The sequence below is a fragment of the Prunus mume genome, linkage group LG4 (genome assembly GCF_029339155.1).
Source record: "Prunus mume cultivar Tortuosa linkage group LG4, ASM2933915v1, whole genome shotgun sequence".
Taxonomy (NCBI): Eukaryota; Viridiplantae; Streptophyta; class Magnoliopsida; order Rosales; family Rosaceae; genus Prunus; species Prunus mume.
Window position 1 is genome coordinate 22,273,169 of NC_142701.1, and position 15,239 is coordinate 22,288,407.

At 37.0% G+C, this 15,239-nt stretch overlaps 1 protein-coding gene across 12 annotated transcripts; it reads right to left on the reverse strand.

Moving 5' to 3' along the window:
• Positions 1-39: 39 nt before the first annotated feature.
• Positions 40-5,252, reverse strand: LOC103329428 (geranylgeranyl transferase type-2 subunit beta 1-like). 12 transcript variants are annotated; one of them, XM_089051069.1, is made up of 13 exons: positions 5,136-5,252; positions 4,228-4,354; positions 3,295-3,340; positions 3,101-3,145; positions 2,820-2,873; positions 2,591-2,741; positions 2,353-2,469; positions 2,056-2,122; positions 1,760-1,908; positions 1,126-1,262; positions 938-1,036; positions 715-790; positions 40-471 (listed from the first exon to the last, which is right to left on the reverse strand). In XM_089051069.1, exons 5-13 carry the CDS (start codon positions 2,871-2,873, stop codon positions 377-379), a joined length of 945 nt encoding a protein of 314 aa, XP_088907195.1. In that variant the 5' UTR covers positions 3,101-3,145; positions 3,295-3,340; positions 4,228-4,354; positions 5,136-5,252; the 3' UTR covers positions 40-376. The 12 variants fall into 12 exon arrangements, with proteins under 12 accessions (XP_088907195.1, XP_088907193.1, XP_088907196.1 ...); XM_089051067.1 differs by having other exon boundaries at positions 3,295-3,501; XM_089051070.1 differs by lacking the exon at positions 3,295-3,340.
• Positions 5,253-15,239: the final 9,987 nt, after the last annotated feature.

A 15,239-nucleotide genomic window follows, 5' to 3' on the forward strand; every position in this document is an offset into this window, starting at 1 on the left:
CAGTCATCAAATCTACCTATTTTCTACAAAGAAACCAAGTAGAAAAGGAAACTTGGAATTGGATGACATCGAATGTTGAAGAACAGGGACCACAATTTTCTAAGTCCAGACAGAGTTCAATCCCCACACTCCGAAACACACTTCATAAATGAGATCCATCATTCATGGAGTAGGGTGGTGGCTGCTACACGCTACAGCTGTGAACTTAATTTACTCATTTCATCCAACTACCACTGGAATGTCTATGGATCATCCAAAGTGAAAAACGTATATTCTACATATCAGTAAGGTGTTGAGAGTTGTGACCTATTAGAGAACCACAAAAGTGTCAAATTGCAGCAAGCTCAACCAAATCAGAGTGTTGCAAACAAAGCCTTTATCTGTCTAAAATAATCCTATTTACAACATCAACCGGCAAAGCGTATGCTGGATCTATGGCTTTCAACCCTGGATATTCCAGAAGGGAGAGTCCTGCATCAATAAACATCAACTTTAGATGTAATGTGATGAGTACTGTAGAGAGAAAATTACACGAAGAACTCAAATCATCTTATATAAACATTTTCGCAATATATGCGGTTCATAAGCAGGTACTAGCTACCCTTGTGAACCAAGATGGAAACTCAGAAGCTCTAACCAGAAAGGTTTCAACATGCCAAATTATTATGTGAAGAAATTTGGAAAACAAACAAAGCAGAGGCAAAGCAATTATACCAGCTACACCAAAGTAAGTGTGGTAAACATCTACAGCATCATCTGGTCTGTCAGAAATTCCTCCATTTTCAATGTCCTGCAATTTTCAATAATTAGCCAAAGCATCTCAGATAAATCCATAGTTACAAGATTGGAATTTCACTCAGGAAATACGAAAACAGGGAGAATGTCCACTCCTAAAGGATAATCCAAATGTACAAATAGCTCGTTAGGTAAATGTAACCTGGCAGTCTAAAATGAACTTGATAAGCTTGTCTTTATTGATCCAATGAACTCTGTCAATCATGATCAAACTAGAAAGAGCCCACCATGAGTAGCAGACCTGAAATGAACAAATAATGCCATAAGAAAGAGTCCAAGAATGTTAACAGAAACAAATTCATTTTCAATTTCAAAGAAAAAAAACCCTACATCAGGAAGTTTCTCTGGTCGACCATTAAGACCTCCAGTTTTGTTATCTTGCCGCTCACATAGCCACCATCCAAGAAGGTCCTTGTCAATATGATGTAGTGACCCCGTGATGGCAAGAGCACCCACACAACAGAAAACTGCAGTCACAATGTGCAGAGTAAAGCTGTAGTTTTTAGTCTAATTTTGACATACAGATAATACAACGAATTATGCCATTTCTGGATCACGCATGTGGATTAAGCAAGATTAAGGATACTTCACTAGATTTGGCAGTTGGAATGATGTAAAAAGAGATGTGTCACATGACCTTAGCTAAAAACTTGAGTGAAAAAGAAAAAAATAATGACAGCCTTAGCTTAAAACTTAACTAGGTGATGTAAAATGCAAGAGTAACTTGCTAACATCCGTTGAATGGACAAAAAGGAAACATCTTCGATGATATATTGAGTTTCCATCAAAATACAACTGAATCTGAAGCAAACATGATTCTCTGAATAAAACCTATACAGAGTTCGTTTAACAAGCAAAATACAGGGGGGAAAAAAGTCTAAAAATGGACGTATAACAAAACTGATTTATTAAGCACTAATCAGAAAGTAAACATCCTAGAGACACTATAGGGTAAATAACTTACTTTGACCTGCATGAGACTCTGCACCAGGTATGCATCCAAATCCGCCATCATGATTCTTACAACTTAAAATGAAGTTCACAGCTTTCTCCACATTGATTTTATCCAAACGATGTAGTAATGAGAGACAAGAGATAGCAATATAAGAAAACCTAAATCAAAAGAAAGTGTTACTGTTTTGTTAATTTCTTTTATAAGAAACAGCAAAGAATTTGTTACTTGTTCATGTTCTACATAAAGAGATGGCAACTTCAACAAATCATAAAATTCCAAAAGTAGAGGAAATTAAAAAAGACTACCGTGTATCAATTTCACCCCACATGTCCCCTGAAAATGATCCATCTTCATTCTGCAGCCCAGCCACATCTGAGTTTTATATTAAGTTGCACCAATTTTGTTAAATTCAATCTTCTTTACATATTTATTTGTCTAATTTTGTAGGTGCCTGTCTCTGTTTACATCTCATTTTAGGAAGCTATAAGCAGCCTCTCAACACAAGGCATAACAATTATTTTGAATGCCATTAACCGATGGAAAAAATATATGTAAGTGGTAAAGATTTATTTCAATTTACAAAAAGATATGCTAAAGGATACAACTTGCAACCTTTTCAATATCCAGAACATCAAGCTTGTTGAACAAGGCCAAAACCTGCACAGCACTTAAGGTATATAGTACATGTGGGTCATGCCCAATGTTACCACCAAACCCACCTGCATAAACAAAGCTGTATCATCATTCTCTCTACAACTCAAAATCACCATACAAACAATGAAGATCAAAATAACAGTTTAGTGATGTTGGGCTGGCTAAGAATTTACGCAAAGTACAAACCTGAGTCATGTTGGCACTGGAGGACCCAGGAAACAACCTCCTCGACATCCACGACGTGCAGCTTCCCAAGAAGATCAAGAGCAGTCAAACCCCAGTATGCCCCATTCATTCTTATATGCTCCATCACCACTGACTCAAAAGAATCCTTCTTCTGAGCACAGTATCACCATCTTATTACAATTAGGTATAAAGCAAAAGCATAACAAATGGATTCGAATTGAAGTCAGACCTTTTCGACTGATACAATGAACTGAACATGTTTCTGACTTGCCAGCTCCCCCATCTGTGAAAATTTCCAAAATTAGGCATAGCTATTGTAATGTGTGCAAGATAGGTGTTTGTGGCTCTCAAAAAGAAGACTAACCAACAAATTCAAAACTATCTCAAGCACAGATGACAAATATATCAAATGAAATCATTAATCTGGAACTATGTATCAGCATCTGCTATTATAGTTATGACAAGTTTTATATACAATGTGAAGTGCGAGCATAGCACAAGGAAAATTACCGCACTTTACTGGGTTCTCAAGATTTTCTTTTGCTGGTTCACAATCTGAGACAAATATGATTCCATTAAGATAAGAGCAACTACAACTCATATCGATCACAACCCAATCATTTCAATTATGGAAAAGAAGACTCAGTAATAATAGAAAACAAACAAATCGACTGAAAATTCGAGGGAAAAGAAAGATGAGTTACCGACGGCGATATTGACTGACTCAGTGACGACGTTCCCTCCACTCGACTGAAGAAGAAGAAGAAGAAGGGAGAAAATTAAGGAGGGACGAGAGGAGCTGTGCTGTTTTCTTTCGTGCTAAGTCTGGCGGAGGTGGGCTAATGGCGTAGCTAAAGCGGGCTTTTGGGGTGGGCTAATGGGCTTTCTCCAGTCTTCATTATTTTTTCCAGCTTTTTGGTAGTTTCAGTGCAACAACGTATTATGTTTGGTAAAAAGAAAATTATAAATTATGGATATAAACTTTTTTATGCTATACTGGTAATTTGACCTCTAAATTTGTACTGTACTTTCAATTTACACCTAAGTCTTCCCAGGATTAAAACAGCAGAGAGTAAACACAAAGAAAGAAACCATAAATTATATTCAGAAGATATCCTACAATGCTAGGAAGACTGTTAGGCCTCTCGAAGCTTCCAATAATTCTATCATTTGTACAAAACAATGGAAAAATGACCTCCATCTACTCCAAATTCAAAAACATGATTGTGGCATATTGCGTTTGGATACATGGAACACAAAATAGGAAGATGCAAAAAGATCACTAGTTTGACTTTTTCAGGTAAACAATTCCAACACCGACATCAATTTCTCTTTCATTTTCCCGCACAAACCATTTAAATTAAACATTCTGTCAACTAAGAATTTCCATTTGTTATTGACAATACTCTTCCAACACACAAATAAACAAAAACTAACTCAATTGACAATCTTGCTAGAGCCGCAAGCTTGCCGCTATACACAAAATCATAATAGCAAAATTATGAAACAAAAATTATATTTGAAATAAATTCAAAACTGGACTGGATTTACGTACTCAGTGAAAATAACCAAGCATAGATCTCATCAAATTTGACAACAAAAGTAACAAGCAAGAATTGGAGAAGCGAAAAAGTTACCTTCTTTTGCTCCGGGACCCCCTACCCTTGTGTCTCAAGGGGTCTGAGCTCAGAAGAGAAAAATGGTCAAAGCTTCATAGAAAGAGTATTTGGGGCTGAAGAGAGGGCTAGGCGACGACAGTGACAACTGACCAAGCAAGCAGCAATTGTGAAGAAAAAAGAAAAGCCCTAACCGCCCCAATTTGCCCCCAAATGAATTGTAATCTTTTTATCTCGCTCTTCATCTTCGGCTTTTTCTTAATTTAAAATTTGAATTTTGAACCCAAGTCCCAGCCCAAGTTGTTAGCTACAAGATGCCCAATAATCCTTGGGCTGAAAAACCCAAATGTTTCAGGAAAGTTTTGTTTTATTTATTTTGTTATGTTAATTTTGAATGTCACATGATCTGGTTTGTCTTTGATGTTGGATCAATTATATTGGTTTCCTATTTTTATAGTAATGTGTGCAAGATAGGTGTAGCTATTGAATGTCACATGATCTGGTTTGTCTGTGAAAATTTCCAAAATTAGGCATAGCTATTGTAATGTGTGCAAGATAGGTGTTTGTGGCTCTCAAAAAGAAGACTAACCAGTAAATTCAGAACTATCTCAAGCACAGATGACAAATATATCAAATGAAATCATTAATCTGGAACTATGTATCAGCATCTGCTATTATAGTTATGACAAGTTTTATATACAATGTGAGGTGTGAGCATAGCAGAAGGAAAACTACCGCACTTTACTGGGTTCTCAAGATTTTCTTTTGCTGGTTCACAATCAGAGACAAAAATCATTCCATTAAGATAAGAGCAACTACAACTCATATCGATCACAACCCAATCATTTTAATTATAGAAAAAAAGACTCAGTAATAAAAGAAAACAAACAAATCGACTGAAAATTCGAGGGAAAAGAAAGATGACTTACTGACGGCAATATTGACTGACTCAGTGACGACGTTCCCTCCACTCGACTGAAGAAGAAGAAGAAGAAGAAGGGAGAAAATTAGGAAGGGAAGACTGGAGCTGTGCTGTTTTATTTCGTGCTAAGTCTGGCGGAGGTGGGCTAAGGTGTAGCTAAAGCGGGCTTATGGGGTGGGCTAATGGGCTTTCTCCAGTCCTCATTCTTTTTTCCAGCTTTTTGGTAGTTTTATGTTTTTATTTTTCCATCTCTAGTCTATCTGATCCGAGTTCCTATTTCTTTTTTACCATAAAAAGAGTTCATGTTTCTTATTAGATTGTTTGACTTGTTTGAAACGTTCATCAAATATGATAAATCATGTTCGATTACGCGGTTCTAAAATTCAAAAATTCAGTGCAACAACGTTATATGTTTGGTAAAAAGAAAATTAGAATTGGAGGGTACAAACTTTTTTAAGTTAAACTCGTAATTTGCCCTCTAAATTTATACCGCATTTTCAATTTACACCGTGTTTTTCGAAAAAAATAATAATAATAAGAATACAAACATTTTTTAAGTTATTGGCCCCATCATCAAAATGCTTTATCAATTCATCCAACAACGTAATATATTTGGTGAAAAAAATTGGAAATTAAGGACTCAGATAAATTGTTTCTGCACGATCGTTGATTTATTTATTTATTTCATTTGAAATATTGGATTATGTGGATTATTGTTTTTTTGGCTACTGGATTAAGAGGTCTTTAGTCTCCAGCTAAGGCAGCCTGGTAAGTAGTGGTAAAGTTTTCTTTTTCTTATCAAATTAAAAAGGAGGAGGTTTCCTACTTGATTCAGGTTTATATATAGGTAGTTTTCTTTTTCATATCAAATTAAAAAAAGTAAGAGGTTTACTACTTTATATAGGTTTTACAAAAAGACTGTCCATTGGGAGATTGGATATCATACACGTTTCATAGTTGTATTACTACTCTTTAGGTCAGTAATAAGCCAAGAGATTAGCCAGGGATCTCTCTATTTCTTATAAATTGACGCTCTGCTTATGAGACATTGTAGGTTTTTCGATTATGAGTCTCACTAGGATGGATCGGATGGATTGGTTGTGGCTGTTTTTAGATTATTTGAGATCAGTAGTGTTTGGTACTATTATTTGGGATCAAAAGAATAAATATAGAAAAAAAAAAAATTGAGTTATGTCATCCGTACTTAGGCGAGTTTCTATATACATGCGGGCTCAGTCGTCAATTTAACTAGGTAGCTTTACCCGCTCAACCGCAAGCCACTGATAGAGTACATGTGGCGAGTTTCTATATACATGCGTTGCCACTGGTAGAGTACCCTCCCGTCCCCCTAAGAACATGCCCGTAAAAATTACTTGTTACATCCAATTTCCTGTTAAAAATTGCAATGCGGAGGATTTTGACAGTAGGAGGACATTAGCTTTAAAAAAAAGTTTGTATCCTCAATTTATTTAATTAAAAAAAATTAGGGGCCAAAAAATGAAAGAATAAATATATTATATATATATATAAAGGAAGACAAATACCTCAACCAAACAAATTAAATAAACTATGATTGCTTCGCTTTGATGTTTTTCAAATTTAGCTTCTTCTTTTTTTTTTTTTGTCAAAATTTATTTATTTATTTTTCGCATATTCCTTGAAAAATAAGCTAAAAATGAATGATTTTGACAATTAATTTACAACCCAGAAATAAGATGGCCTATTTTCCAAGAATTTTAAAGTGGCATGTGTTTTTATCTATGCCCACTACTTATAAGTTATATAGCTGGTTCTCATTCAGTACCAAATTATATTCTCTACATTGATGAACCTTACGTGTGTGTATACTCAATCAATTTGCTTCATTAATAGTGAAGCTATTTAGGCGGTGGTGGCACCATATGGGCTTAGCAAAAAAGTTGAGCTTCACTAGAGAGAGACTGATGGAGTGCTTTTTTGAGTCTGCCGAAATGGTCTTTGAACCTCAAGACAGTCGGTGATCTCAGGAAAGGGTTGACAAAACCCAGTGATGTCTGTGATGTTTATGGTACTTTGGATCAACTTGAGCTTTTTACATCTGTTCGTTGAAAGGTCAGAAAATCACTTGAGCTTTTTATATCTGTTTGTTGAAAGGTCGAAAATCATTGTTATGTTTATGTACCCCGCAAATTACACAAACCCACACACACAAGCACAACACAACACATATGTATTCAATTAGTTTTATTGTTATTATTATTATTATTATTTTATACAAGCGATATTCGAGAAATGGGAGAATCGAACTTAGAACTTTGAATACAAGATTACGAGGGGTATTAGAAGAAAGAAGAATCAAACTTAGAATGTATACGAGTAAATGCTCTTAATTATTTCATCGACAAACTCCTTACGAGTTTCCAATAATTTAGCAAGAATCAATTGCAACTTATTGGCAATTTTGAGTTGCATATATCTACTCAGTGGGCTGATTTGTGCAAAGTGATGCAACGACAAATTAGGCACACACATTTGAAGAATATATATATTGATAATGCATGGATATCAATGAGTCTCAGGGGTAGTCTTCTTAATTCACACCTATTTTCTACTGAATTCAAAGATTACAAGTCGAACACTTGAATACTTAGAGAACCAGCACAATCTCTTTTTTTCGACTATGCAACGATTTGGGTACTTGGGCAGTACGTATTTTAATCTAACTCAGTCTCATGAGTCAAACAATATGGGTAGAATATTTTTCAAATGTATTTCATTCCCGAAAGGAGATATTTATAATACAAGGTTACAAACCTTAGTAGGGTTATACTAGGAAATAAGAAAAGTCCTAAATACATAATATATGTACAAAAAAGAAACAAATAAATAGACATGTATTTATAAAAAAACCTAAACACTATTTAAACATAGAAACACACCCATAATCAACCCCAAAGTCAACAATTGTATATTTTTTGGGTGTGTTTATAAATGAGTTTTGAGTGTGTGTAATGATGGGTTTTGGGTGTGTTTATAAAGTGTTTTGGGTGTTGGATTTTTTTATAATTTCAGCTCTCATTTTGGGTGTTTTAGTGAAACTCCCTAATATCTATACAAAAAGGAAACAAATAAAATCCTAATAGAATAAGAAAGAAATATCCTAATAAGACTAGGATATTTCGCCAACACTCCCCCTCAAGTTAGAGCAAAGACGTCACGCATGCCCAAACTTGTCAAGCAAGTTGTGGAAGATACTAGTAGAAACAACCTTCGTAAGGACATCTGCTAACTGATACTCATAATTGATGAATGGGAAGGAAACAATCTCCGAATTCAACTTTTCTTTAATGAAATTTCGATCAACCTCCACATGCTTTGTACGATCATGTTGTACAGGGTTATGAGCAACAGCAAGATGATGATGACATTCTTTCATGGCCTTCAAATACCTCTTTGCATGAACCCAAGAAAGTTCATCTTTTATCTTCATCATCTCAATAAATTACTGGGTCTCCTAATGAAGATCATCACATTCTAAATAACCGCAATAAGGTGCAACTCTTTCCATCGTCATCTCTCAATAAATGTAAGGGTCTATGAACAAATATGTGAAATCTCTTTATTTCTCTATTCTTGTTTAGTTATAACACATTCACATTCTTCACACCATGTTGCTATGTCTTAACGTTATATATAGTTAGAGAAGCAGAGGAAATTTTCAAGCAAAGTGCCAAAGCCATTGTTTGACTTTGGGGTTAGAGCGACTAAAATGATTTTAAGCCTATAAATAAATTTGGGTCGTCCTTCAATTCATAATGTCTATCATTATTTCAATGTTGGCCCAATTACAAGTTTTTTTTCTTAGTTAATGGCCCAATTGTTGTATTTTGCACTTTTTGAAGTATTGGGTTTTTGTTTACTAAAATTTGGATACTTTTTTTGTTTTCATCAAAGGCACAAGTGCAGATTGTCGAAGGCACAAGTGTAGATTATTGAACTTGAGGATGACAAGTTCGTCTTTTCGTTTCATAACAGGACTTTCAACCATTCCTTACTGGTGTTGGCAACGACGGATAGACTACTTGATCCTATGTCGATGTCATTACGACGACGTGAATTTTGGGTTCAAGTTAAGGGTCTGCCTTTAGTTTTCATGACTTGTGCTATGGGTAAATTGATTGGTGAAGTGCTAAGCACTTATGTGGTAACGGACCAAAGTCGGCTAGGTGAAGTTTTGGGAGCTGTCTCCGAATTCGAGTGATTTTGGATATTGGCACGCCTCTACATCAATGGCTAGCATGTCGGATGCTGTTGGAATTGCAGAATGGGTACAACTCATATATGAACGGCTTCCTATTACATGCTATCTTTGCGAAATGATGGATCATGGAGAAAAAGAGTGTGGACTATACCAGAAGGAGACACTAACGGATGGTGATCAACCCTATGGATTATGGTTCCAAAACGATGTCTTGGGTCCTAAGTATCGAAAACCGAGAGGTCGTCATTTTGGCCTGATCTTTTCCGAGGGATGGTCCATGCGAGTGTTGATGGATGTGGAGGAGGCGGAGGAGGAGAACGCATAGAGGACTGGGTTTATAAGGATGGTGCCAAGGATCAAGGGCTAACGTGGCAGAACCTATTAGGCAAGATATACATGCATTAATTTTTTATGATTATGTGAGTAGGATTCACACTACTGAAGGTATCATGGAAGAGGAATTTAAATCTTAATCAATCATCCCTAATTTAAATGGTCATCCAAATTTGAAGGCTGATCATGAGAGACTCAACCTTGTCTTACTTGAGCCGTGAGATAATCCTCATTTAAGGGAGGTTTTAGGTACTCAATTGACTTTGGGGCTAGTCATTAATGAGACGTGTTTGAAGGACACTACTATAGTGGAGCATAGTGATTTTAGGCAAAATTAGGGGCTTCAACATAGTTTTATACATGGTGTGGTTGGATCTAGAGAAACCTGGATGACCTTGGGCCTTGACCAAGAGGAGCCGCTCATCAACTTTGAGTCTGTCAATAACGATAATCCTTGTAACCCTAGCCTAATTATCTGATGCATTACATCCCATGAGCGAGTGGATATGAGTAAAAGACCAAGTCGCCAAAGGGGTAGAGGGTGTAGGTTTATGTAAAGTGTTAAGTTTATAGTGCATGCAATGGGAAACGTCCATGTCTCTATTATGCATCCTTACGTTCTATGATGGGATTTGAGGAGGAAGGCGAGGTCCAACCTTGCCGGGCGCCATGAATCTCTTAAGCTAGAAACTGCCAATGACTTGGGAACCCTTGGACAGTTGAAGCACTACACGGTTTGATCTATAGTGAAGATACCAAGATATTGTTCTTGTATGAAACACATAGTTCGTTGGTAGTTATGGAGAAAATACGATTAAATTGGGATTTCGTCATTTTATTGTGGTAGATAGTGTGGGAGCTTTTGGTGGGCTGTGTTTATTGTGGTCATCCGGTTACGTTGGAAAGACATAAGTCCTGGGACCTATTGAGCAAGTTAGACCATGCTAGTCCTCTGTCATAAGTATGCCTCGGAGATTTCAATGAAATTTTTTCTACTCATGAGAAAGTTAGGGTTGCCGCTTTACCCAAGAGACATATGCAAATTTTCAGACAATCAATTGATGGTTACGGTTTAAAGGACCTTGGTTTCACCGGTGCCAAGTTTACATGTTGGCGTAATAGCTCAGAGGAAATTAGAGTTCATTTGGATCGTGTTTTTGCTAATTGGGAATGGTGTAAGATGTTCCCACGTGCCAAAGTTTTCCATCCAATCCCGTCAAAGTCTGATCAGCTCCCCTTACGTCTTACTATGAATGTTGGTATGAGCTGAAGATGTCGGAGGAATAGATTTTTCCATTTCAAAGAAGCATGGGCACGACATGACGATTATTTGAATGTAGTTACAAAGTTTGGAGAAAATGTATGGGAAATTGAGCACTTTGGGAAAGGTATGGTATGAGTAAAGCTTCAATTGTTATCTTAGAGTATAGAGCACTTTGGATGCACTTCGAAGGAAATACATAAAACTAGGGAGCATTTGGGTGTTTTACTTGCGAGCCCGTGTTCGAATGAGGTAGTGCAAGATCAAAAAAGACTGATAGCGCATCTTGATTCCCTATTAGCAAAAGATCAGCTTTTTTGGTGTCAAATATCGCGGGCTATATGGTTGAAGGCAGGGGATAGAAACTCCAAGTTTTTCACCAAAAAGCTACTTTGCACCAAAAGATGAATGCTTTGACTCTGCTTTTTGACAGAGAGGGCCAGTGGCAAGATTCCCATCAGGGATTCAAAACAACGGTGGTCCAATATTTTTAGCATTTCTTTCAGTCTAGTGGCAACAACGATTTTGAGGAGCTAGGTACTTTGGTAGAGAATCGGGCAACTCCTTAGATGAATGATACCCTTTTAGGTGAGTTCACAGCATACGAAATCAAATATGCATTATTCTAAGAAGTATTGGGATGTAGTGGGGAGTGATGTTGTGGCTGCTGTTCTAGATTTTCTTCAATCTAGACGTCTTCTACTAAAATTAAATTTTACGCATGTCGCTCTTATTCCGAAGGTGAAGGATCACAAAGACATGACTCAACTTCGTCCCATTAGCTTATACAATGTGAACTATAAGATTAGTGCCAAAGTTCTGGCTAACCATTTGACGTTAATTATGAAGGCAGTTATAGATTATCATCAAAGTGCTTTTGTCCCTCAACGCATGATTTCTGATAATTCCATTGTGGCATTTGAAGTGCTCCACCATATGCATAATCGTACTCAAGGTAAAGTGGGTTTTCAAGCTCTAAAATTGGATATAAGTAAGGTGTATGATAGAGTGGAGTGGGGTTTTCTCGAGACTATTATGCGATGTATGGAGTTTCCTCCATGGTAGATCTAGCTGATCATAGAGTATGTCACTACTATAAAGTACTCATTTCTTCTTAATGGTAATTTTGTTGGTTCTGTTTCTCCACAACAAGATCTCCATCAAAGGGATCCGTTGTCCCCTTATCTATTTTTATTGTGTGTAGAGGTTTTCTCTGGACTAATTATGCGGGCAGAAAGACAAAGACTATTGCATGGCGTCTCCATATGTCATGGAGCACTGTTGGTGTCCCATCTTTTTATTTACGTTAGCTACTTATAAGGAGTGCAGGCAACTTCGTCATATTTTTCACTTATATGAGTATGCCTTTGGTCAAAAGATAAACTTGCAGAAAAGTAGTATCTCATTCAGCAACAATATGGAGGTGAATAATTAACATGTTTTGGCTTAGGTCCTAGGGGTATAGTGGGTGGAAAAGCATGATAAATATTTGGGGATCCCAACTTTTGTTGGTAGGTCTCGCAAAGTACGTTTCAATCCTCTAAAAGATCGAATATGGAAGAAGATCCAGGGCTGGCGAGAGAAATTACTTAAATTTGCAGGTAAAGAGGTACTCTTAAAAGTTGTTGCTTCAGGCTATCCCAATTTATATGATGAGTTGCCTCCAAATTTCGCGGTCTCGTTATGATGAATTCAATCATATAATGGCAGGCTATTGGTGGGGTGTGAATGATGAGAAGAGGAAGATTCATTGGTTGAGTTGGATTAGTTATGCAAGCCGAAACGTGAAGATGTATAGGTTTTCGCAACTTGTAGGCTTTTAATATGGCTTTGCTGGCCAAGCAAGCGTGGGGGATTCATTCTCACCCTTATTCTATGCTGACTCATGTGCTAAAAGCCAAGTATCACAAGGATTGCTTAATCCTCAACGCAAAGGGGCCTCAGTGTCATCATATATCTGGAAGAGTTTGTGTGATTCCTGGGTGATCTTGACTCGCAACTCCCAGTGGCAGATTGGGAATGGTCGATCGATAAGAGTGTAGGGGATCATTGGGTCCCTCGCCCTCACACTTTCCAAATCTCCTCATCTAGTGTAGTGGGGCGTGAAAATGCTTTAGTTAGTGATCTTATTGACCTAATTACATGAATGGTTAAGTGCTAAGGAGATTGTTACTATCCTCCTAATCCCATTGAGCTTTTAGGGCCCTGAGGATAGACTTATGTGGCACTATGAGAAAAATGGAGACTTTATCGTCTGTAGTGCCTATGAAGTGGCTTGACAGTTTTTCTATGAGGAAGCTAGTGAAGACACGTCCAACCGAGAACTTTTTTATGGGGTCTCAACCAAAGCTTAGGGGCGTCTTTGGCAGGTGTGTGTTCCTCCTAAGATCAAAGTTTTTATTTGGAGGGTGCTTCTCCATATTGTCCTCACCAGGAGCGATTGATCAGCAAGGATGTTGCAGGTGAGTTAGGGGGATGTGTCATGTGGGGAGCATCTATTGAATCTTTACATCATGTACTACTTATATGTCTTTTTACCTCACTGATTTGGCTTAATAGCCATTTGTGCATGAACTGGCAGGACCATGACATATGGGACCTCAACACTTGGCTTGAGAAAATATTGCTGGAAAGGAACATGACCAGCATTGAACTCTTATTTATGCTACTGTCGAGTCTTTGGAACGAAAGAAATACGATTGTGTGGACGGGTAAGCGACGAAGCCCTGGTGAAGTGGTCGATGGAGCTATGCGTCTTCTCAATGATTTTAAATCGCAACAGGTTGTCCCCAAGCCTTTCCTTTCTAAGGCTCAAGTGAAGTGGTAACAACCTCCCATTGGCGTTATTAAGCTCAATGTGGACGGAGCTTTTAACTTACACAATGGTGTTGGCGGTGGGGGAGTTGTGGTTCACGGCTCAGAATGGCAGTTCGTGGTTGCCATAGTGTGCAAATTTACTTTTGTCTCCTCCTCGGAGCATGCTGAAGTGCTAGCATTAAGAGAGGCTTTTTGTTTCGCCCATGAAATGGGCAGTGAACCAAAAATAATTGAGGGCGACATGAAGGATATGATCTAGGCAATTCAACATATGCATGAAGATAGATCGCATTTTAGTTTTTTATTTGCTGACTGTCGAACTTTGCTTTTTCAGTTGAACAATACTTCCATCCAGGTGCATCGTTTAGCTCGTTTAGAGCGTCCACAATGGGTTCCCTAAACTACCTCCTTAGACAAATTTCATGGAGGAATTTGAAAAATACAACTTCAACCATGCTCTCTATCCACCTTCTAAAATAGGGAGACCTCTATGAGCTCCTAAATCTAAGGAGAGAAAAAGAATTCCTAGTGGCTCCCTATAATTTAATGTTGTTTTATTTAATGAGTATTTCAAATCTTTAATTAGGCTAACTATTTTTTATATTATTTTTTAATAGAGATGGACCAACTAAAAAAAGTGAAAGCATTTATGACTCTCTAAACTAGAGAGCATGATTGGAGTTTAAATTTTATAAAGAGTTCCTAAAATAACTTTTATATGTTTTTAGCTAAAATATAACTGAAAAATAGAAAGCATGATTGTAGATGCTCTTAGCTATTACCTTATCAGAGTCATCATCATGGTTTCAAGGTCCTCCTGCTATTCTCTATGATCCTCTGATTGAGGAGAATTTGTAGTTCTGGTTTTTCCTATTAATGCCAATCTCTTATTCTAAAAAAAATAAATTAAAAAATTTGAAGTCATGGAAATATATATATATATATATATATATATATATAGTACTCTTCTATTGAGGGATCCCTCAAATAATTTTATTTGAGGGACGCCCTTTAGGGTACCCTACAATTTTTTTTCCAGTGATCCAAACCATCTATTTTTTAGGTATTCATTCATAGATCATCCTTACAAAAAATTAGACAAATCGGAAATCGTTTCGACATCCAATTGTGTCTTACAAAATCAATGAACACGGTGCTTCAAGAAAGTACTAAAATTTCAATAACTCAATTGAGTGGTCAAATGATATCGGATTCAAGTGATTTTTTATAGAGATAATCTTTGAATGAGTATCTACAAAATAGATGGTTTGGATTAGTGAAATACAATCCATAGTGGCCCTACAAGGGGTGTCCCTCAAATAAGCTTATTTGAGGGATCCCTCAATGGAAGCTCTGTGTGTGTGTATGTATATATATATTATTGTATTTTTATATTTGAGGTCCCTGCTTAAGTTTCGCACAGGGCCCTCAAAATCTCAAGACTGACCCTGATATTGGGT